The sequence below is a fragment of the Pongo abelii genome, chromosome 3 (assembly GCF_028885655.2).
Source record: "Pongo abelii isolate AG06213 chromosome 3, NHGRI_mPonAbe1-v2.0_pri, whole genome shotgun sequence".
Classification (NCBI taxonomy): domain Eukaryota; kingdom Metazoa; phylum Chordata; class Mammalia; order Primates; family Hominidae; genus Pongo; species Pongo abelii.
In genome coordinates, this window is record NC_071988.2 from 95,170,278 (window position 1) to 95,194,521 (window position 24,244).

Below are 24,244 nucleotides of genomic sequence, written 5' to 3' on the forward strand. Positions count from 1 at the left end.
ATGCCTCTATAAGCTGAGAAAGGAAAGGAAATAGATTCTCTTTTAGAGCCTTCAGAAGAAACACAGCTATGATCATACTTTGAGTTTAGCATGTTCAACCCACTTGGGACTTGTGACCCCCCCAAATTGCAAGATAATAAATTTATATTGTTTAAGCCACTAAGTTTGTGTTAATTTGTTACAGAAGCCATAGATAACTAATATACCAACACTGCAACAACTTCCTTTCTCCCCAGAGTAGAGCAGTGCCTTCCTGAGGGGTGAATAAAAACATCATCATCTAGTACCTCTCCTCGTTTCCAGAATTTGTGGGCATAAAAACAGTCTTATTTATTTACTTAATTATTTTAAAAGCCATCTAGTAATGCATAAGTGTTACTGATATTTATTGACAAAGGTAATAATAATGGTCAAGGTAAATATGTAGCTATAAAGTACTGCAATCATGTAAATGCATGAATATGTATCAGCCAACATGTAACACCAAGCATAACCAGTATTCAAACCTTCCTTCAAAATATTTCTTGCTTAAAATACTGGAATTTTTTTCTTCCATGAAATTATTATGTGTCAACACAATTTTTGCACTATTATTAAGAAGTATTTTGACTATACTACAACTTGATTTATTTTGTTTATTTAAAATCATAAGAATAACACAAATATCAGAAGTTCTTCCATAGTTAGATTGAAACTGGAAAAAAAAAGTATGCTATATAGCAAATGCACACACGTAGGCATCTAGTAGCTAACTCTCCAGAAGTTTCTTAATTATTTTCTTGTACAGCGGGGCTTGCAGGTCCAAGCAAATTTTCCTCCCATTCTTCAGAGTGGCTCTGGCAGGGAAAAGAGAAGAGATGCGCCTTTCAGTCCTTGGGTTTGCAAATGGCGTTAGAAGGGGGAGGGATGGGCAGAGGAGGCACGGAGCGGGGGCACTGACTGACGCAGTGCAAGGACTCACATCAGTTGGACAGTGCGGCAGTGGGGTCCGGCCTTGATCACCTCCAGACTGGTGATGTGCCTGGGACGGACCTGGGAGGTGGTCTTCACACACAGGCACTGCAAGTCCCCATCTTCTTCAGCTTCAGCTGAGGGGGAAAGGAACGGGGTAAGAGAGGAGGAGGGGAGGGAGTGGTGACTCCATGAGTAGCCAGAGGTACTTTAGGGACTTTTTCCACTACTTTCAGCCTTCTTTTCCTTAACCATAAATCATACCTCCCTCAGACAGAAGTTGTGCTGACCAGGTGGGAGGTGCAGGTGCAGCCCCTGGCACTGTGCCCAGACACTCAGCAGGCGCTCCGTTAAGTGTAGCTGTGATCATGATCCTAGAGGATTTCTCCCCAGCCCCAGGGCTTCCCGGACTCCCCCTCGCAGCTGCCGGCCCTCACAGCCTGGCTTCTGCTCTCACCGCTGGCGAAGGCGACCACAAGTGGCAGGAGCAGCAACCCCAGGAACAGCAGCCCGGGGCGTGAGGCGCAGAACCCAGCTGCGGAGCTCATGCTGCGGCAGAGTTTCCAGCAGGATCTCAGTGCGATGGGAAACTCGGGCTGGGTCTCTGTGGCCAGTGACTCCTGAGCCTCACCGGCGCGTTTTATTCCCGGCTATCCTTCCAGTCAGGAAGCCTGAAGTGGACAGCGAGGAACTGTGGTGCGGAAACTAAGATACTACTGGGAAGACTTGGGCTCTGGCCAGCCAAGATTACCAAAAAAAAAAAAAAAAAAAAAAAAAGAAAGAAAGAAAAGGCTCTGGGCAGCTGCCTTAGCTGGGACCTCCAACCTCAACTTACATACAAGCACGTTTGTAGAGTTAGAAACAGAACTTGAGTCAGAAAAGGAATGTTTTTTGTGTTGTATTAACAGTAGAGTTCTCTGTTGTCATCATGCAACTTACACAGTAGGTGCCTTCAGGACTCTGACAGTTCCTGTTTCCTTTCCAACCTCCCAGCTGCAACTACCAATTATTACTACTGAGTTTGGTGGCTTTGTGTGCGAAGGGAGTGTTATTCGCAATTATTTTCTGCTACTAATAAGTTTAATTTGGTCTCTAGGCGATGACTCTTTTGAATTTCACCTGAATGTGGAAAACTTCCCTAGTCTCTGGATGGTATTTACCAGGCTCCACCAATAATCACCCAGTATGCTGTAGGACGCGAGGTCTATTTTTGCATTACTCGTACTCTTGGAAAAATTGCAGAAGTAATATTTGAATGCATTCTTCTTGTAAAAGTTTAGTGCCTGGCTGTTTCTTCATTGTTTCCCTCCTGAATAACAGTCCAGAAGAGAGGACAAGAAGAGTTTGCCAGGCCATGTCTCCCAGTGCCTGCTGTGTCTTCAGCCAGTGCCAGTGACAGGGTGAGATGGGCTGCACTGTTGGTGGGGAGCAGTGATGCTCTCTTCAGGAGGATTCAAGGCATCTGGGAGTTGAATGTGAGAATGATGGGAAGTGAGAGTGGAGGGGATGAAATAGAATCCCACACAGGAAAGGGGAAGAGATCCATATGGACTGTCTTCCCTTCTCTGAGAAAGAATGACTTTGGCTCTTGATTAGGGCAAGGTACACCCTCAACCCAAAGCCAGAGATTCTCTATCACACTTATTAACAGTGGTAAAGGGTGTCAGGAGCCCACTGCATGGAAAAGCTGATATTCTAATATGTGGTAGGACTGGACTTCTATAGAAATATGCAATTTAATTTTTGAGCTGAGTAATTTCTTCCTCCTACTCTCCCACTACCTGCCTTTTCACCTGACTAAGACTTATTTATACTTCTGGAGTCAGCTTAAGTATCAGTTCCTCAGAGGGCCCTTCCCTGACAACTATATGTAATTGTGTTCTCTTGCTTTTCTATCTTGCAGAACTCTGTTTTTCCTATTTCTCACAGGTAACACACACACACACACACACACATATATATTACACAGAGATACGTATGTGTGTGTATGTATGTGTGTATTTCATAGTGTTAAAAATGGTTTTGTTTCCTAAACTGGAAAACACTATGAAATCAGAGATTATAACATTTATCACTGTTTCAGTGTACTAGTAGAGACTCAATTCAAAGTGCCACATTAGCGAAGATGATGTGTTGAAAATGATGATGATGAAGTTTTAACATGTTCATGTATCTGCCCCTTCAAGCAATTGAAGCATACCTCTATATTAACATGTGTAATATATAGTTGCAATTATTTGCCTACTTATCTGTGTCTCCCACCACATAGTGATCTTTTCAAGTGCAATTCTCTGTGACTTACATACAGTAATGCAGCACATAACAACATTTAGGTCAACAATAGACTGCATATATGACAATGGTCCCATAAGATTATAATGGGGCTGATAAATTCCTGTTGCCTAGTGATGTGATTCCCATTGCCTCATGGTTGTAAAGTCATAGGAAGCAGTGTATTACTGACATGTTTGTGGGGATGCTGGTGTAAACAAACCCATTCACTGCCAGTTCTATAAAAGTATAGCACATAAAATTATGTATAGTAAACAATACTTGATAAGAATAACAAACAACTATGTTACTGGTTTATGTATTTACTATACTATACTTTTTATTATTATTTTAGAATATACTCCTTCTACTAGTTATAGAAAAAACATTAACTGTGAAACAGTCTCAGACAGATCCTTCAGGAAGTATGAGTTGTTATCATCTGTCTGTTATCATAGGAGACGGCAGCTCCATGCGTATTATTGCCCATGAAGAGCTTCTGGTGGGACAAAACAAGGAGTTGGAAGATAGTGATACTGATGATCCTGACTCCGTGTAGGCCTAGGCTGATGTGTGTTTTTGCATCTTAATTTTTAACAGAAAAGTGTGAAAAATAAAACAAACAAAACAAAAAACAATTAGCCAGGCTCTATGGCTCATGGGTGTAATCCCAGCCTGAGAGGCTGGGGCAGGAGGATCGCTTGAGACCAGGAGTTCGAGAGCATCCTGGGTACCAAATGAGTCCCCTTCTCAATAACAATTTTCAAAAATTGGCTGGGCATGATGGTGCACATCTGTAGTGACGATCAAGGAAGATCACTTGATCCCAAGAGTTTGAGGCTGCAGAGAGCTATGATCATGTCACTGCACTACAGTGTGGGTGACAGAGAAAGACCTCATCTCTAAAATAAATAAATAAATAAATAACTAGATAAAAAAGAAAACAAGCTTATAGAATGACGATATAAAGAAAAAACATTTTCGTGCAGTTGTATAATGCGTTTAAAGTGTTATTACAAAAGTCAAAAAGTTTAAAAATTAAGTTTATAAATAAAAAAATTACAGTAATCTAAGGTTAATTTATTGTTGAAGAAAAAATATTTTTTTATAAATTTAGTGCAGCCTAAGTGTACAGTGTTTACAAAGCCTAAAGAAGTGTACAGTCATGTCCTAGGCACTCACATTGACTCACCACTCACAGTCCAACTCATCCAGAGCAACTTCCAGTCCTACAAGCTCCATTTGTGTTAACAGCCCTATAGAGGTGTACCATTTTACTCTTTTGTTCCATATTTTTACTATATCTTTCTACATTTACATATGTTTAGATACTCAAATATTTACCATTGTGTTACAACTTCCTATGGTATTCAGCACAATAACATGCTGTACAGGTTTATAGCCTAGGAGCAATAGGCTGTACTATATAGCCTAGGTTTGTAGTAGGCTATACCATTTAGGTTTGTGTAAGCACACCCTATGATGTTCACACAATGACAAAATCACCTAATGATGCATTTCTCAGAATGTATCCCAATTGTTAAGCAAAATATGACTGTATTTTTGAACATCCTGTATCCGACACAATGGTTGTTGCAGAACATTTTGTAATTCATACGTGTTTATGAACCTGAAACTTGAAGCCCCTTCTGAGTTAACAGCAGAGAGAATGAAGGGGAGGGATGATTTTGCATATGGATGGGCAACACGCTGTGTTTTTACAATCTTACACCCAGATTTTAATGTTTGCAGTGTAAAGGAACCCAGGTGGCACTGAGTGGCAACTAAATCACTCTTTCTCTGCATGTAAACAGAGTAACTCAACACATGCACTCAAAAACAGAAGACATCTGCATCTCAGGAGGTATAAGCATGGTGTCAACACTGTGCCATGTCTCAGGAGCTGGTCTTGTCAAGTTTCAGTGGGAAACCACTAGACATAATGAGTGAGATGCCTGATATCCTATAATTATTATGGTATATACAATATGCTATTTATGTATCAAGTTGTATTATGTGTGTGAATAATACTATGCTATATGCAATGTAATCTCTTCATTAGAGAAAGAAGAGTTGAGGAAAGCACTGTGGTGTGGTGGTTAAGAGCACAATTTGAAATTCCCACTCTGTTACCTACTTAGTTATCTGAAAGTGGGCAAGTATTTTAAACTCTATAAACTTGATTTTTCTCTTCTGTAACACTGGGGAGGATAACAATAATCATAAGAAATAATTACTAACATTTATATATGGCTTATTTGTGACACACATTATTTTGAATACCTTAAATTTATTAACTCTTTTAATCCTTCCATAAACTCTATGAGGGAGGCAATATTATCCCCATTTTAAGGATGAAGAAACTAAGGTACAGAGAAATTAAGCAACATGAGCTGATATACACAGCTAACAAGTGGCAGAGCCAGGTTACCTCATTATTCAAACTCCAGAGGATGTGCTTTTAACCAGATCATATCTATCTTTAAAAAAATTGTTTAGTTCATGCATGCAAAACATTTAGTATTTCTGGCATATTAAAATGATTAATAAATTGTAACTATTATCATACTACATTAAGAATGACACCGATCATCAATTTAGTAACTTTTGTTGGTCATACTGTGAAATACCAAGTATACAAAAAAAGAGGAAAATTAAAGCTTTTTTCCCCAACAATCCTGTTAAAATTAATGATAGATGACAACAAATCAACAGCAAATTTTATTTCATGTGAATATTTTTGTAAGAATAGTGTGGGTATAAATTTTAGGGTTAAGAAATGAATGAAAGTTCTGTTGATGAAAAAAGTAGAATTTAGAATTAGGAGTCTAGTCAGGTTGAAGTCCTATATTGTACTTATTTATAAGGCTTATTCTAATGATAGAATTATAACTATGTAGATATGTTCATTCATTTTCATCATCTATTTTGGTTCTACTAGTGGCAAATATATTCACTTTAAACTAGCTAACCATAGTTTATAAGACTCATATTCACCAGTTTATTATTTTAGTGTTTGATGGCTAAAATAAACATCAGAATAAACTTTCAGGGAGTATTTTAAATAAGACATCCTAGGACTAAGACACTGAGAGACTCTATTAAGTTCCTAAATATATTAACAAAAATGTATTGAGCAAATATTCTCTGTTGGGCTCCATGTGATTCCTATTATCATTGACCATTATGAAATCTGATAATACCCATGAGTATGTCTACTAACCATAAAGCAGACCAGGACAAATCAACCAAGTTGTGTTTGAATAGAAATTTTTAAAGAAAAAAATGCAAAGCACAGTCCAATGTTTAGCCAAGAATTAGAGGGTTGAAACCAGGCTTATTTATTTTCATCTTCTTTCTGCCATCTTTTAACCAACCTTCTCAGAATAAGATGTGATTTTTGAGACAGAATGAAACACATATCCAAATTTTAATACAGTAAGAATAGGTATCCTGAATAAATGAGAACTCTAGACAATCAAGGTTTCAAAATTCTACGCTTCCTGGGAGTTAAAGAAGTTTGGCAGAAACAGAACAAATTAATCAGCAGATTCATCACCTGCCAATTTTTTCTGTACAATTTTCTTGATTCTGGGAGCATCTGGGTCCAGGCAGATTTTCCTCCCATCCTTCAGTGTGGCTCTGCAAGAGAGAACAGGGTTATCTGTGGGTGTCCTGACCTGAATATCAGAACTAATCCAAATCCATGAGACTGGAGGAAACGAGTGCATATGCAGATGGTGGTAGAGGGTTTCTCTGATAAGGCAATAGCACAGAAACAGCAACTTACATAACTTCGACTTGGTTGCAATGGGTTCCTTTCCCGATCACTTCCAAACTTTGGATGTTTTTGGGATGAATTCCAGAGGTTGTCTTCATACACATGCAGCGCAGTTCAGCATACAAGTCACTGTCTAGACTTTCCTCTAGGGTAGAAAATGTGACGTATTGGTGGTCATGAATATTTTCCTCAGGTATCTTATTTGCAGATTGAGGGTAATTGTACCTCTCTCATAAAGCCATTGTGAATATGATCTGTAACGCTTTAGTAAAGTGCCCAGCAGATTGCCCAGCATACAAGAAGTGAGACGTGACCCCACTGTGTGCCTCCTCCAATTGGAGTTGTTGGTATAATGGCACTCTCCAGCCCCAGAAGCACCAAGCTAGTCTTAACCCCAAAGATAGGTGTAGCAGAAGCAGCAACAGGTGCAGGGAAGAAGGGCCTCTACCTTTGCCTTTCGCCAAGTTTCTCTTAGTTTGTCCTTTGGTGGAGGAAGCCAGAGTAGTCAGCAGCAGCAACAGAAGCAGCAGCACCTGCAAGGCATGAAGTGGTTTCGCACTGTTACAGGAAGGGGTGGTATAAAGTCTGAGGCTCATGGTGGAGAAGGCTGAGCTAGAGTTGTTTCCAGAGCCAGAAGACCTCTGAGTGAGGGTGAGTTGCTGCCTACAAGTCTGCAGATAAGTGGCTTCTCATGCCCTGAAGATGTCATTTATATGCTCTCTCTCAAAGCCAGTAAGAAGGAAGAGATAGGGAAGGAGGAAGTGAGGGTATGTGGTGATACACACACAAGCATTTGAAGCTGTGCCCAACCCAGAGAAAGACCAGACAGGTCAAATTCCTACTAAGTTGCTTAATACGCATCACTTCACATTCCCACTCTCCCTTTCTCAGTACTTATCTTCCTTACACATGTGTAAGAACTCCGTTCAGGAAGGTAAGAACTAGACTGAAATGCTACATGCATTTTCTTTGTATGATTTATAACAATATGCCCTGCCTTTTCTATAATGCAGTTTTTAGGCTTAATAGAAACTTTAGGAGCACCTGAAGGCACAAACTTGTGGCCCTTGAAAGAGAAAGTTATCTTTCCTTGTTAGTGCCAAAGAAAGCAAATGTTCTTTTCATGGAAGTTGATAAATATTGGGATTGGTTTTGAGCATGTAAGTAAAATAAGAGCCAATTACCATCAAAGGTTGTCTTTGGATTTTAGTTTATTGGATTCTTTCTGCCTTCAATCTATATTATGTTTTGTAATTTCATCTAGAAACTACAAATGAAACTCATCCTCCTTTGTATTACAAAAGAAGCTACTTGTTTCTACCACCTAAGAATACCTAAAAAGCACGACCCAGCATATTTTTCTTTTTCTTTTTAATTCAACAGAAAAATTATATAATTTATTGCAAAAGATTCATACGCTGCAGATGTATTTGAAATAAAACACAAATTTCTCTTCATCATTTCTCCACATTCCTACGCTTCAGTGGTAAACACTGGTAACAATTTTGCATTAGTTTTCAATTCTATCTGCATTTATATGCACACATGTGTATGTATACAGTGAGACACGTTTAAGACATAGAGGTACACATATACATAGAAGTATTGTATATGGATCACTATACAGCTGACTTTTATCCTTCAAAAAATATGTGTTCCTTATCTTTTAAGGCCATCTTAATGTAGTTTTCCCCCATTCTTCTTAATGACCACGTGATGTCCTATGGTAAGAACAATAGTTACTCAACCTTGCCTTGTTGGTGCCCTTCAGGGTGTTTCCAATTTTGCACTATTAGAAATTGTGCAAGAAATGTCCTTACCAAGAAAAATATTTGTTCCTGAATTCTCAGACCCAAATTAAAGGTTTTGGTCTGAAATGCTATATCCCTACAAAGATAGAGAGGTGGACCTACACATTACATGTTGGCTTTATGTTATTTTCTGGTTCTCTGTCCCATCTGTAAGACTTCCTTCCTCAACTGAACCATGCACTTTCGTAGGGAGTGGCATGTCCTGTGTTTGTTTGAATGCCTCATGTATCCTATAACATGTAGGATACTTCAATATAAAGTAGATCTTAAATAATTAATAAATCAATGAATACGTATCACATGAAAGTTTCTCTATCTTTTCTAATCACCTACAATTCCAGGCCAAACTCGACAGGACCCAAAGCAACTATACTATTTAAATTGATTTGGAAGATTGTCAGTAAAGAAGAGGCAGATGTAAGTGGCACTGGCAACAAGTTTTCTCCCTTTTACTACTATGTATAAGTCTCACAGAATATTATTTAAATTTTCCATATTCTTTTCTTATTTTTCATATCTTTAAATTTTAGAAGAAATGCTTAAAATACTAAATGTTCAAAATTACTGTCTATCAAAAGGATGAATATAGTAATTTTTTTAATTATGTTTTTGTTTTCAAGCCAGTTTTCCCTATTGTATAATAGTTATCTACTATGTCTACTCAAGTTCTCAGGTCCTGTTTTTAAATGCGATAAGCTACAGACCACATTTGACAGTTTACTTTAGAAGTAAGCAGACTTCCAAATTAACTCACCCTGGAAAGGTTTCGTGACTTGATGGTGACATTCTATCTCTGAGTAAAGTATTTTATTATGAGTTCCTCAAATGATTGATGTAGTAATTAATGTAGAACCTACTGACACTAAATAGGACAATGATTTATTTCTAAGTTTAGCTGAAACAAAAAGTTTTATTGATTGTTTTGTATATAGACATTTAGCCTGTGTGCTGTAATCTGTAGCTAATGATTTTAACTTCGGTATTGTACCCTCCAATGAAAAAGAAGACAACTCTAGTATGAGTTTTTTCTGCCTTATTTTAAGCTTTTCTACTATATAAAGCCCTTGTAACTTGTGAAAGACTCTAGAACACCCCCAACTTTGTGGATGTGTCTTCCCAGGTCTATCTTCCCATCTGGCTTTCAATAAACATGTATAAAATTATTTCTGCCTCACTAGCCTTAGTTTCAGTTGATGAATGTATTTCTTATTTTTCTCCACCTCATTTATTGTTTTCTTTAAATTAGAGTTTAGCAGTAGAACATATTTAATTGAAATGATTTTTCTCCCTGTCTCAACACAGAAATTTCTAGTCTTAAGCAAGCTTAAAGGAAGGGTGTAAGCTGAGAGTTCGGGGTCTTCTGAGAGTTGAGATGTGGAGTTAATTGCAGAGATAAGCTCAGCAGGACACAAAATGAGGGGAGCAGACTTCTTTCTCTTTCCTCCTGTGGGGTGACTTTATAGCTTTTTGTCATTATTGAGATTGAGATATTGTGAATTCGCAAGTCATATACATTTTCATTCAAACATAAGATCAAAGCCATTTCCAGAGCAAGATATAAAGGGTTTTTTTTTTTAACACTATTCATAGTATATTTCGTTTTCTGTTCAACCCCAAAATACATTGCTGAGAATGTTTATTGGCTTCACTGGACACTTTTTTTTCCCCCTACTTAACACTATCCAGATTTCTTTCCTCGTTCATTAGTAAAATTTCCTAAAATTCCCTAATCTTTTTAAGAAAACTGTATGAAAAGTTTTCTAAAGTAATGATGCTTTTGAGTGAGTTGACACCAGGAAAAAGGCAGGCTATTTCCTACCAGGAAACCAACTAGTGGGTTAATACCAGGAAAGAGGTGACTCCAGTATCATGGAGTCATTGTCTTAATCAACAAATGTGGCTTGTCACGAAAGACACATCGTCAGCAAAATTCGTGAGGAAGTAGTAACAGATTTCTTGAGTCATCAAAATTTCTTAAGGATATCAGTCAGCATTTGATATAAAACAATATTTTGCTAGTTTTTATTAACTCAAAAAATATTGATTAAGCATCAGTTGATTAAGCCTGAACTTCCTAACAGGTTTTACGAAGTTCTCTTTGCGTGACTTGCTCATTTAATTATTTATTTTTTAAAAGTCAGGCCTAAAATATTTGTGTAAAGCAATGGGATATGAAAAATACTCTACTCTTGCTGCTATGATGACAACTGCTGCTGTTAATTGCTGTTACTGTCATTTGCATCATTCCCTTCCATTTCCACGTTGAGAAACACTGTACAGATGATGATAAACTGAGTGTACAAAACTGGTTAAAAGATGTTTTTAAATAACTTATTCAGTTAAAAGCACACTGTTATACAAAATTATTGTTTAAATAAATGCTAGAATTAGAGAAGAGTTATTTTGTTCCTTGTTTTTAAAATAACTTGACAGCCTTTTTATTAATCTTACATCGTCATTGTGGGTTTGTGTATGTGTGTGTTGGGGGGTGCTAAGTTATTTTAGCTCTTTTTTCTTTAAGTCATCTTATAAATAGCAGAGTCATGAAGGAAGCAAGCAAATTATCTAAGACTCAAAGCACATTTTATGTTAGCTATTTTAAAAGAAAATATCTAGAGACATTGGAAGACCACTATCTATAAAATTAAGGCATAGATTACTTCTTCTCTGCCTCACACAGAACATTTTTAACACACATTTCCCAAATCCTTCTTTCAAGTATGAAGGAAATAGACTACCACAAGCAAATCAATCATAAAAGCAATTAGTACCAAAAATGCTAAGGATAGTACAATGTTGAGTCTGTTCATTAAAGTATCTTAATCAATAAATTTAAAAGACTAGCCATCAAAATTTTTCTGTAAGTGCTGAAACCAAGTGTGCTTAGTGTATAACTGAGTTGACAAGAATTGTTCAGATGTTAATTGAGGTTTTACTGTCTACTGCCCAGAGTGAAACATGGGGTGAAAATGGGAGGACAGTGGGGAGGGTGAAGGAGTTGAGGGGGGAGTATCTTTCTGGGCACTATTATATACAATACTTCAAAGTTTTGCCGGACTCAGAATTTGTGTTTTAAATTACGTTGATTAATATCATTTGTTAAATCTCAAATGTATGAAAGTTACCTAGTTTCCTTATATGCTCATTCATTGAGGAAATTCTAACATAATGTTCTAGAGCCTGCAAACACATAAAATTGTTAACAAGTACCATTAATCCTCTTTTGTTGTGTAATAAGCCGACCTCATTGTTAGTGGCTTAAAATATTAATTTATTGCTTCTGATAATTCTGTATGTTAGCGTTTATTCTGCTAAGCTCACTTGAGTGCAGTCAGGAGCAGCTGAAATGGCTGAAAATAAAGAGTGGGACAATAGGGTGACAATAGTCAATAATAACTTAATTGTACATTTAAAAATAACTCATAAATAATGTAATTGGATTGTTCGTAACCCAAAGGATAAATGCTTGAGGGGATAGATACCTAATTCTCAATGTGCTTATTTCACATTGCATGCCTGTATCAAAACAGCTCATGTACCCCATACATATATACAGCTAGTATGTACCCACAACGTTTTTTTAAGAAATAAGAAAAATAATAAAATAATTTAAAACAAAATTTTAATGGCTTAAGTCACCTGAGAGGTGGTTGGTGTTGGCTGCTGGCTGTGATTTCTACTGGGGCACCTGGGTTCCTCTCCTATTCTTTTAAATATAATTATTTAACTTCTCACTAATAAGCAGAAATGAGGAATGGTGGGAGAGAAGGAGAATAGGCAAGGGAAGGGGAGGGAAGAGAAGAAGAAGGAAAAGGAGAGAAGGAAGAAAATAGAAAGGAAAAAACAGGCAAGTCATAGTCCCTTCCAACACCCTCCTCCTCTCATCTTTGTCTCCTCTAGTCTTCTCTTTTCTAGTTCTTCCCCTCACCTCTTCTCCCCTTTCTTCCACTCTTCTTACTGGAAAATCTTTGTTCGTGGGAAAACTGAGTATATTTGCAGCAGAAAACCTTAACTTAGACTGAAAGTTCCTCATCTTTATAATTTCCAGATCATAAGGATCCTGCAAAGATAATAGGCATGTAACAGGATTATCGATTAATATCAATAAATTAATATTTGATTGATGAATACTTATACAAAGGAAAATATATCATATATTCTGATAGGTACTATGTAATTGACAGAAAATATCCAGAGAGCATATCATTTCCAGAGCTTCTTTAAAAGACTCTGGTGGCTTACGCCTGTAATCCCAGCACTTTGGGAGGATAAGGCGGGCTGATCATGAGGTCAAGAGATCAAGACCATCCTGGCCAACATGGGGAAACCCCGTCTCTGCTAAAACTACAAAAAAAATTAACTGGGCGTGGTGGCGCGTGCCTGTAGTCCCTGCTACTCTGGAGGCTGAGGCAGGAGAATCGCTTGATCCTGGGAGGCAGAGGTTGCAGTGAGCTGAGATTATACCACTGCACTCCAGCCTGGGCGACAGTGAGACTTGGTCTCAAAAAAAAAAAAAAAAAAAAAAGACGCATAGCATATTCTAATTTATACAAGTACATGCCAATATAAACATGTATAATATAATCCAACTGGAGTGTGAATGTATGTACATACATATTAATATGATTAAACTTCTTTCTTTCCTTTTCTTGTGTTTCATAAAAAGCAATTTCATATAAATACCTATTCTTAGGTATTTATATAGTAAATTTGAGGGACAAGGGAAGTTGAAGTACTAATGAAGATTGGGATGAGACAGAACCTCCTTTGTCATTTAGATAGGGAAATGTTAAGTATAACCTAAGAATATGTATTTAAATGAAATTGCTCTTTTAATTTTAGAGTGACAAAGGGACTTGTTTAGCCGAAATCACTTGTTTTTGAATACCTAGTATGTGCTAGGCACTGTCCCAGGAACTGAGATGAAGTTGATGAGCATTGTTCCTGCCTTCATGAGGCTTACATGAAGCTAGAACAGAGAGACCTTAAACAGATGACAATAAACACATAGGCTCAATAAACTCTACAGTAACTCCGGTGAGAAAACTTTATGAAGGAAAAGTACAGAGTGCTATGAGAGGGTATAAAAGGGTCCTCCTCAAAGGTAGGAGTAAGGGTTGGAGAGGTTTCCTTAAGAAAGTAAAAGGCAAGCTATTCCAGAAGGAAGGATGGTAGTTACCCTGGTAAAAGTGAGGGGAGGTATTATAGATTGAGAGGATTGTGCATGCCAAACCCCTTGTTGGACTACTGCTAGACAAGGAGAAAAGAGGGTAAACAAGTTATAATTTAATTAAAACCGAGCAGGGTGGCTCATGCCTGTAATCCCAGCACTTTGGAGGCTGAGGCGGGCCGATGACCTGAGGTCAGGATTTCAAGACCAGCCTGGCCAACATGGTGAAATCCCATCTCTACAAAAATACAAAAACTAGCTGGGCATGCTGGTAGGTGCCTGTACTCCCAGGTACTCGGGAGGCTGAGGCAGGAAAGTCGCTTGAACCTGGGAGGCAGAGGTTGCAGTGAGCCGAGGTCATGCCATTGGAGTCCAGCCTGGGCAACAGAGTAAGACTCAGTCTCAAAAAAAAAAAAAAAAAAGACATCTACCATGAGCCAGGTTATTGAATTTAGAACAGTATCTGACAGCCTGAAGATCAGTATAACTTGTTAATTCATTAACTCATGCATTAATGCTACACTGGGGATGCAGATGTAGATATAATATGGTTAATGCTCCGGGATAGCTAGAGAGGATGAAGAAACCTATAAACAAATAAGAGCAATGCAGTATTTTTGTTGTAATTCAGATAATGAGATGTCATGGGAACATCAAATCGGAAGCCGTGAGCTCTGCCAAGGAGCTGGTATTACTTGAGCTGAGTTCTTAAGGATGAATAAGCCTCCTCTTATATGCAGGTAGTGGCCCTAGCAAATGCAAAGTCATGGGCCTAGGAAAGAACATGCCCAGTTAGGGAACTGAACACCTGACTATAGTGAATTTGAGGGGCAAGGGAAGTTAAAGTGCTGATCAGGAGTGGGATGAGACAGAAAGAACGTCATCTGTCATGCTTAGAAACCTTTATTTTATGTTTAGGAAACAATTTAGGTAGGGAAGAATTTAGATAGGGAAATCTTTGTGTTTTCTAAAGACCCCAGAAGCCACTGGTGCTGTGAAGGAATAACTAGAAGGGAACTGAACTTGGAGAAAGGTTGAGCCAAGGCAATGATATTGGGGAATGAGGGCCTTCTCTGCCAGTCAGAGAGGAGCAGAGTTAGTGTTTTAAATTACATAGAATTAAAGATAAGTAAAATGTATTGTAACAGTATATGAAGGAGAAACAATATGAGTGAAGTTTAGAAATCTTTTAATGTTTATTCAAAGGACAAAATAAAGACTATGAACCAATGAGACACATAGTAAAAAAGTACAATTTTAATATAATGAATGTAATACATATGTAATTACTCATAACAAAATGGTCAAAACCTTTAAAAGATACACAATAGGCATCTAAAAAGCTTAGCAATGCTAAATATATAATAAATATATATTATATATAAATGTATAATATATAAATACATATGTTTTTACCAAGAAATGTTTTATTATTCTTGCAGTAGCTTTGTTAATTGCACAAAATTATGTTCTGTTTTTGCCATTTAAATATTATCACACAATCCTATTCTGAAAGACAAATGTTCATTAAAAACAAAGCAAAAATAGAAATTCACAACCATTAATTACCTAGGTTTGTCATTTAAAGGTTTAAAGAAAAAAAGGGAGGAGCTTTCCTACAAGCCTTTTCACAAGTGTCACATTTTCTCTTTAAAAGGGAAGGATTTCCAAACAAAGGTGAAATAGCTTAAACAGAAATATTTATAAAAATAAACTTTACAGCATTATCAAGGATATTAAGACAACACTGACTAACTGGTTTCATTACCGCATCTTCCCCCACCCCCAACCCCAGTGTGTCCCATCAGGAGTAGAACAGGCTTTACATTCAGACAGAAATGCTTCAAAATCCCAGTGAAAAACCCGACAGGCCTCTTCCCTGCCCTCCCCGCTCCAGCTTGTCTTCTGCAATCCTCTAACCCAGGTTCTACTCTGTGAAAGGGGCCAAAGCTGGGAGTGGGGAGGGACCTTGCCCCAGCATGGCCACCTTATATATAATTATATATTCTACCATAAATGCTGGCCTTCTGCAAATTATGATTTTGTAAAATCTAACCCATACAGAGGGATAAAAAATTGACATCCCTTGGATGACTTCTCCTTGTTTTTTTTTTTTTTCAACATTCCAAGCCCTCTCTGGTCCCCTATCCAAGGGGAAATGCTAGGGCCTCGAGGATGTCGCTATATATTTTTATAACTAAATGATAAATTTATATTCAAATTGTTTGAATACGTTTCCAAAACTTTCAGAGTACAAGTCATTGTTAAGTTTGCCTTTACTTTAAAAACTAAAAGAATACATTTCTATATAAACTAGCAGTCAGGAATTTGCCTGTTTTCTAGCTTCTTCATCTATCTAAAATATATATTTAGTTACTAGAATTATGGTACTCCTAATAAAATAGTTAATAAGTGCATGTAAAATCAAAGTTTAAAAGTAAATGATCGCAGTTTGCCATACTAAAAAGATAAAGAATGTCTAAAATTATAGGAAGATATTAGCCCTTATAGAACTTAAACTTTTAGAAATTCTGAATAAGGAAATATATTCTACACAGATAAGGTGCGAAACACTCAGCTTTCTAAAGTGAAATAATTAAACGTATCCCACGATCAAGAGTAAGGAAATTCTCTAACATATTCCCCAAGAAACATTAAAATATTTCCTATTTCTTAAAAAACTGAAGATAACAGTATATCTCCATCAACAGAATTCTTATGAAACATCATTTCCATATTAAATCCACAGCCTTCTCAGTTAATACCTTAAGGAATATTTCTTGGAAATATAATAGTCACCTTCAATTCAAGACACTTTGAAAGATTAACAACCAGTGATTCCTGGCTCACACTATAGTGAATTGCCAAAACTTCAATAGCATAGCAGATAAAATAACAGCAAATAGCAGAGGTACTATGCTAAACACTTCATTAGCTGAGCTGAAAGCTTAAGGGGCAAACAGGTTTTCCTCACACTCTTCAAAGTGAGGAATCCAGGAAGAAAGCTAACTACTGGAAAACCAAATAAACAAACAATAACAAAATCTTCCCTTCTTGTCTTCCCTGGGTTCAGAGACCTCCAGAAAACTTTTCTGCTGAAGACTGGGAAACTTTTCCATGCGTGCTCATTTCTCTTAATCAGTTTTCCTTGTTTCCACTGTTGAGAAGAATATTACATTAGTTTAACCATTTTTCACACTCCTTTCTACTCCACCCTGTTGTCAAAACTCAGCGTTTATAATGTTTGGTAAAAAAGGAGGACACAAAAATCAATAAAAGCAATGGGTAAACAAAAAACATAACTTAGTGACAAGCTGTGTGTAACTGCTCAAGTAATTACATGTAAGATTGGTATAAAGATTTTCGAAGGACAATCCAGAAAAACTTTCCCAATTTAACAACCTTTTAATTCTAAACATGAAAAGTGTTACTTAAATCGTACAGAGAATAAAGACCTTGTAAAGTCTATGGTCTCCCTAGATGAGATTTAAAAACCACAAAGATCAAAGTGACAAGTACCCGTCCAAAATTTTCTGGATGACTTTCTTTAGAAAAGGGGCTTCTGGATCAAGACAAATTTCCTTCCCGTTCTTCAGGGAGGCTCTGAAGGAAAGAAAAAGAAGATACACTCATGAGATACCAAGGCTGAAGACCCAGGCTGCGGGACTTCCCTCTTGCCAAGGTCGCAGTGGACACAGCAGCACAGAACTTACACCACTTCCACCTTGGAGCACTGCGGGCCTATGGCGAACACTTGCAGATTGCTGATCATTTTGGGGTGAACTCCCTGCGTGGTCTGTAAACAAACGCAACGCAGCTCTCTCAACACAGCAGCGACAGGACCAGCTGGGGAAGAAAAAGAGACACCCTTTATAGGGCAGGTTGCTGGGAGAGTTCCCTGGAACGCAGCGACCCCGCAGAGGCTGGGATGCACTGCTGTGCCCGAGTGCGAGTGCGTCCCGCGTGCCATGCGCTCTCACCGCTGGCGATGGGCCCTGGCGGCGTCAGCAGCAGCAGCACCAACAGCGCGCACAAGGAGCTCGAAGGACCGGGGACACGGGCCGCGCGGCTGGACAGGAGGCTCATAGTGGTCAAGAGAGCGCTGCGAGCGGTCGCGGGTTCCTGAACTGGGTGGAGGAGCGGAGATTCGAGGAGCGGAGATTCGAGGATCCGGAGCACTGTGGCTTCCTCGTGCCTTCTGCACTCCTTTTATCTACACTCATCTCTCCCCACTGACAGGAAACTCAAGCTTTGGGATGCTGGGGAAATTCCCTGAACTCATGGGGCCGTGTGGAAAGAAGAGGTTGGGGGAGGGGGGCCAGACAATGGGAACTGGTGGGGAGGGTGGCCAGGAGGAGCTGCGTGCACCTCTACCGAGAGGGACGTTGTAGCCCTGCTCCGCGGTGGAGGGAGCTGTGGCTCCAGCTAGAAGGGAGTAGCGATTCAGCAGGATTCAGCAGGGCCTCATGCCCTGGGCCTGAGCGGGCTAGGGATGCCGGCTTTTCTGAGGCACGCAGCCCTCTGGGAGATGCTCCTCCTCTCCTTCTAGAGAGAAAAGGTGGAACCAAAGTAGCAGGAGCCTTGATTTGAGAAAAATTTCTGAAAGTCAATCCTTTCTAATTATTATTATTATTAATCAGGAAATGTTGTTCGTGTTCGAATTGCTATAAACTGAAAGTCCTTCCTGTCTTCCTTGCAGGCAGGTCATTCTAGGCTTCTTGAATGATTCTCTGACTTCAGACAGCTTTGGAAGCCAAGATAACATGATAACAAGAGACCCTTGTCTGTTGCCACTTGAAGTCAGTGGCCTGAAAGGACCACTGAATTTTGTTAACTCCCCTACAGATCACCTTCTTTGGTGAGTAAGTCCGCTTACTGAGAATTCTGTACTTGTAGTATAGCAAGTATATGTGTGTCCAGGTAGTTAAACAACAATCTTCCAAAATCACCCAGCAAATTGCCATGGAAGATATCTTGCTATTGGCAGTTGCTATGCTATTGAATTGGAAGATGTTTTGGTCTTCTTGGGGGTGAAGTGTAGTATGGTGAGCACAGGCTAAAGCTTGCCAGGGATCCCAGGCCTGCCCCAGCTCTGGACCCACCCCCAGATGTGTATTTGACACCATTTGGAGATGCTGTGGGAGGCTGATGAGTTTGAAGGGCTCATGTGAAAGCTTCTTGTAGGGGGTTGTATCAATTTGGCAGCACAGCAGCACCCAGTCTGTTTTCCCTCAAACAACTTCATGGAGGGAGAAATGCTCCCCACAGGCTTCTGGAACCATCGAGTTTCATGATTACTGGTGACCAACGCTGTTTCCACAGGCCTACTCTAGTCCCCAGTGAGCCCTGCACTGCTGCCTGAAATTGAAGGGTGAAGTAGTTTCCAGCTTCCTCTCCCTCTCTCCTTCTGTTATCTGTGGAGGAGTTAAAGCACTGAAGGTTTAAGGGTTTTCCACTGTATTGCTCCATGGCAGGAATGGGTTATTGTATTGGAATGACACATAGGCTTTCTTTCACAGAAATCTAACTAGATCCTCTTCTGGCTGGTTCTGAAGACCCTTGCCCTCACGGCAGACCAGCAAAGGTCATCAGTAAACATGATGGCAATGAGAAACCAGTCATGAAACACAACTCTTTTTCCTTGTCTCCTATGATACCGGGAATTTTATTAACTCCCCCATCCATCACTTCCATTGGTGAGCAAGAAAGAGGTGTCATAGACTTTTACAACTTTTATTCTGGAAGGAAACTTCAGAAATTCACTGGCTGAGTAAGGTTTGGTTGTATGGGCCTTACTCTGTGGGAAACTAAATGAGAAGTCTTCACAGCTTCCTGACATCACCAGCATCATACCTGACTCAGAAAATGTAATTCTTCATCTTTCTGGGGAGTGGTAATCTGTAGAAAACAGCCTGCAGATTTAGTATGTTGACATTTTAGAGATTAGAATGTATCTAAAGACAAAAGTTAAGCCTTGGTGAAGCGATAAGACTTCAAAAAATCTTGGGCAATTAAATTCAACTTAACCACAGGGAATAAACCATAGTATAAGACTTTGTTTTTTTAAAAAAAGTTTAATTACATAGGTTATTGACTTTTAAACTGTGTGTGTGTGTGTGTGTGTGTTTAGGTTAGTTCTAAATAAGCTATTTTAAACATAAGTGAACATATGAATTTGTTTTTGGCACCAAATGGTGAAATCTGAGATGGATCATGAGATAAGATTGCCAGTTCCTCCTGACGGTCTTATAAATGTATGTATCTCACCTGGTTTATGCTCTGAATCAATTCACTGTAGCTTGTTTATGGAATGCAAGAAGAAAAAAATTCCTTCTTTAGCTGACAAGCGGGTGATAGAAAGTCCCCACTAGAAGTGGGCTGTTGGGTTGCCCAACCTAATCAGGAAGCAATATGTCACTTAAACTGGCTTCCCATGGAAATCACTCTGGCCCACTGCCCATGTCTGGTTCCTATATAGGCATCTTGGATGTTGACTTTGTACAAACGTGGATGGTCCAAAAGTCCTCTGAGGTTGAGTATGACAACACCAAGAACCACTGAAGACACAGCATCTAACAGTAGTTGCTTCTTTAAACAAAAGCCATTTGTCTTACCTGCACTGTATCCAGGTGGTAGAGAACAACTCTGTTATTTTTGTTCCCAACTAAAATAGAACAATTCATCCAATGGTATCAGCATCCTGATAGCCTGAAGGCTTAACTGTCTGTCTAAAGCAATCCTATTTTAGTCATTATACCACAGTATAATGTAATATAAACTAATACAGTATAAATGATTTTTGCCTTCCAAAACACTTTCATGTTCATTATTGCTTGAGCATCACATTGATTCCTAGATAAGAGAGATTTTCTCCCCCATTTTGCAGCTAGGCAAAGTAAGTAGAGCATGAGTTAAGTAGTAGAAAATCCAGCACTGGCAGTCAAGCACCAGAGAATCTGCCCCAGTAATTTTTAATGGTTTCCCGATTACAAACCACTTTCTTCACAATTGCTGGCAAACACCCCCCAACGGCTCTCCACAATCTGGCTAAGCACTTTACTGTGTTTCCCGACAACCACATTTTAAGCTATTGATATCCTCAATCCTTCCACTCCAGTCTTTGAGATTGCAGTAATATCAAGGGTCCTAGAGGCTTCCAAGACATTCCACCTGAGACCGTCCTCTGCTTTCTGTTTATTTAGTTATTTTATTTATTTATTTATTTTTTTATTATACTTTAAGTTCTAGGGTACATGTGCACAACATACATGTTTGTTACATATGTATACATGTGCCATGTTGGTGTGCTGCACCCATTAACTCGTCATTTACATTAGGTATATCTCCTAATGCTATCTCTCCACCCTTCCCCCACCCCACAACAGGCCCCAGAGTGTGATGTTCCCCTTCTTGTGTCCATGTGTTCTCATTGTTCAATTCCCACCTGTGAGTGAGAACATGTGGTGTTTGGTTTTTTTGTCCTTGTGATAGTTTGCTGAGAATGATGGTTTCCAGCTTCATCTATGTCCCTACAAAGGACATGAACTCATCATTTTTTATGGCTGCATAGTATTCCATGGTGTATATGTGCCACATTTTCTTAATCCAGTTTATCATTGTTGGACATTTGGCTTGGTTCCAAGTCTTTGCTATTGTGAGTAGTGCCACAATAAACATACGTGTGCATGTGTCTTTATAGCAGCATGATTTATATTCTTTTGGGTATATACCCAGTAATGGGATGGCTGGGTCAAATGGTATTTCTAGTTCTAGATCCCTGAGGAATCGCCACACTGTCTTCCACAATGATTGAACTAGTTTACAGTCCCACCAACTGTGTAAAAGTGTTCCTATTTCTCCACATCCTCTCCAGCACCCGTTGTTTCCTGACTTTTTAATGATTGCCATTCTATCTGGTGTGAGATGATATCTCATTGTTGTTTTGATTTGCATTTCTCTGATGGCCAGTGATGATGAGCATTTTTTCTTGTGTCTTTTGGTTGCATAAATGTCTTCTTTTGAGAAATGTCTGTTCATACCCTTCGCCCACTTTGTCAGATGAGTAGATTGCAAAAATTTTCTCCCATTCTGTAGGTTGCCTGTTCACTCTGATGGTAGTTTCTTTTGCTGTGCAGAAGCTCTTTAGTTTAATTAGATCCCATTTGTCAATTTTGGCTTTTGTTGCCATTGCTTTTGGTGTTTTAGACATGAAGTCCTTGCCCATGCCTATATCCTGAATGGTATTGCCCTAGGTTTTCTTCTAAGGTTTTTATGGTTTTAGGTCTAACATTTAAGTCTTTAATCCATCTTGAATTAATTTTTGTATAAGGTGTAAGAAAGGGATCCAGTTTCAGCTTTCTACATATGGCTAGCCAGTTTTCCCAGCACCATTTATTAAATAGGGAATCCTTTCCCCATTTCTTGTTTTTGTCAGGTTTGTCAAAGATCAGATAGTTGTAGATGTGTGGTATTATTTCTGACAGACAAACAGAGAGCCAAATCATGAGTGAACTCTCATTCACAATTGCTTCAAAGAGAATAAAATACCCAGGAATCCAACTTATAAGAGATGTGAAGGACTTCTTCGAGAAGAACCACAAACCAGTGCTCAACAAAATAAAAAGGACACAAACAAATGGAAGAACATTCCATGCTCATGGACAGGAAGAATCAATATCGTGAAAATGGCCATACTGCCCAAGGTAATTTATAAATTCAATGCCATCCCCATCAAGCTACCAATGACTTTCTTCACAGAATTGGAAAAAACTACTTTAAAGTTCATATGGAACCAAAAAAGAGCCCACATTGCCAAGTCAATCCTAAGCCAAAAGAACAAAGCTGGAGGCATCACGCTACCTGACTTCAAACTATGCTACAAGGCTACAGTAACCAAAACAGCATGTTACTGGTACCAAAACGGAGATATAGACCAATGGAACAGAACAGAGCCCTCAGAAATAATACCACACATCATCCTCTGCTTTCTAAATCCCTCACTTTCTTCCAGATAGATTCAAAGTCCTTTCTTCTTTGAAAAGACTTATTCTGACAAAGTCATTTGTAGGGTATTCTTTCCACGTTTGCTCTTTGAACATCTAGTATACTTTTAATAACTACCTCATGAGGCAGAGTTTAATTATTCCTTAATTTTGCCTTTGTCTTCCTCAAGTCAACTATAAACTCCTTAAACTCAGTGATGATGTCCTGCATTTCTCACAAAACCTCCCATAATTTCTTATTGTAGCAGTGAGCAGTCTGTGAATACTTGCTGATGAATAATGATAGTATCTTTTTAAAAAGTTTACAGTGTTGTTTACCTTACAAGTAGATCTTAAAGAGAAAAGGATGGGGCTGTTTACTGTTATTAACTCCTCTATTTTTCTAAACTTTACAATTTTGAATTGGCTACCTCCTATGTGGGAAATTATTTCTTGGTTATTCTTAGAGAAAGTTAGAATGATATTAATATTTTCATTCTTTGGAATCCAAACTATTCAGAAGAATGTTCAGAATGCAGAAAGACATTTTATATTAAATGAAATAAAATTGTACAACTAAAGTATTGACCAAATAACATAGTTTCTATGACATTGAGATTGTAGGATGTAAATGACAAGGGGAAATTCTGATTATGTTATACTGTGTTGAATGTTAACAGTGTGGGTATGTCATTCTAAATTGATCTTTTCCAGCAAACCAGAGAGCCTTTAATTATGTGATTTATTATTTGGCATAGGCCTTTTCAAATGTTTTTCTAAGGTTCTATTTTCTTTTTAATATCCGCTATTCTTTATATTACCTTTAGGAAATGCTATACAATTTCAATAACTAAGGATGTGAGCACTTTGTTATCAGGTTAAGCATATCGAGGGCATCAGCATAAGGAAGGCAATAAGAGTTTAAGTGGAGGATAGAGTTACTTGTATGCAAAAGAAAAGAAAAAAGGTAGTAACTCTTTGGTTTATGTTGCAATGTAAGTGCAGTTTGTCTGTCTCCTTCTAAATTGGGCTGACAGTCCAATGAAGAAGCAGCATCATCCAGGGAATAACTTTGCTTCAAAGTCGCTTCACTTTTTCTATAAAATGTCAGAAATATTTTCTCTCCTTTGGCCAGTTATCTAATTTTCCTTGCTGCCCGTTTCAGGTAATATCTGTTGGAGGAGCAAATCAGTGAGCCTTGATTGGGTCTATACCGAGCTAAACTCCAAATAATCACAGCTAGGCTTTTCTTTCCCACCTTCTGTGTGGATGGGGCAGC

The 24,244-nt window shown here is 38.5% G+C and overlaps 3 protein-coding genes across 4 annotated transcripts; all 3 read right to left on the reverse strand.

Annotated features, from left to right (window-relative positions):
• Window positions 1-362: 362 nt before the first annotated feature.
• LOC100439688 (platelet factor 4) lies at window positions 363-1,642 on the reverse strand. 2 transcript variants are annotated; one of them, XM_002814862.4, is made up of 3 exons: window positions 1,409-1,642; window positions 962-1,088; window positions 363-836 (listed from the first exon to the last, which is right to left on the reverse strand). In XM_002814862.4, exons 1-3 carry the CDS (start codon window positions 1,497-1,499, stop codon window positions 749-751), a joined length of 306 nt encoding a protein of 101 aa, XP_002814908.1. In that variant the 5' UTR covers window positions 1,500-1,642; the 3' UTR covers window positions 363-748. The 2 variants fall into 2 exon arrangements, with proteins under 2 accessions (XP_002814908.1, XP_054410027.1); XM_054554052.2 differs by lacking the exon at window positions 1,409-1,642 and adding an exon at window positions 1,216-1,366.
• A 4,885-nt stretch (window positions 1,643-6,527) lies between these two features.
• PPBP (pro-platelet basic protein) lies at window positions 6,528-7,686 on the reverse strand. The gene is made up of 3 exons (XM_002814863.5): window positions 7,452-7,686; window positions 7,013-7,148; window positions 6,528-6,864 (listed from the first exon to the last, which is right to left on the reverse strand). The coding sequence occupies exons 1-3, from the start codon at window positions 7,597-7,599 to the stop codon at window positions 6,762-6,764; spliced, it is 387 nt and encodes a 128-aa protein (XP_002814909.1). The 5' UTR covers window positions 7,600-7,686; the 3' UTR covers window positions 6,528-6,761.
• A 7,470-nt stretch (window positions 7,687-15,156) lies between these two features.
• CXCL5 (C-X-C motif chemokine ligand 5) lies at window positions 15,157-18,225 on the reverse strand. Its single transcript, XM_002814864.5, has 4 exons — window positions 17,965-18,225; window positions 17,698-17,830; window positions 17,504-17,587; window positions 15,157-17,141 (listed from the first exon to the last, which is right to left on the reverse strand). The coding sequence occupies exons 1-4, from the start codon at window positions 18,068-18,070 to the stop codon at window positions 17,123-17,125; spliced, it is 342 nt and encodes a 113-aa protein (XP_002814910.1). The 5' UTR covers window positions 18,071-18,225; the 3' UTR covers window positions 15,157-17,122.
• Between the last annotated feature and the right edge of the window lie 6,019 nt (window positions 18,226-24,244).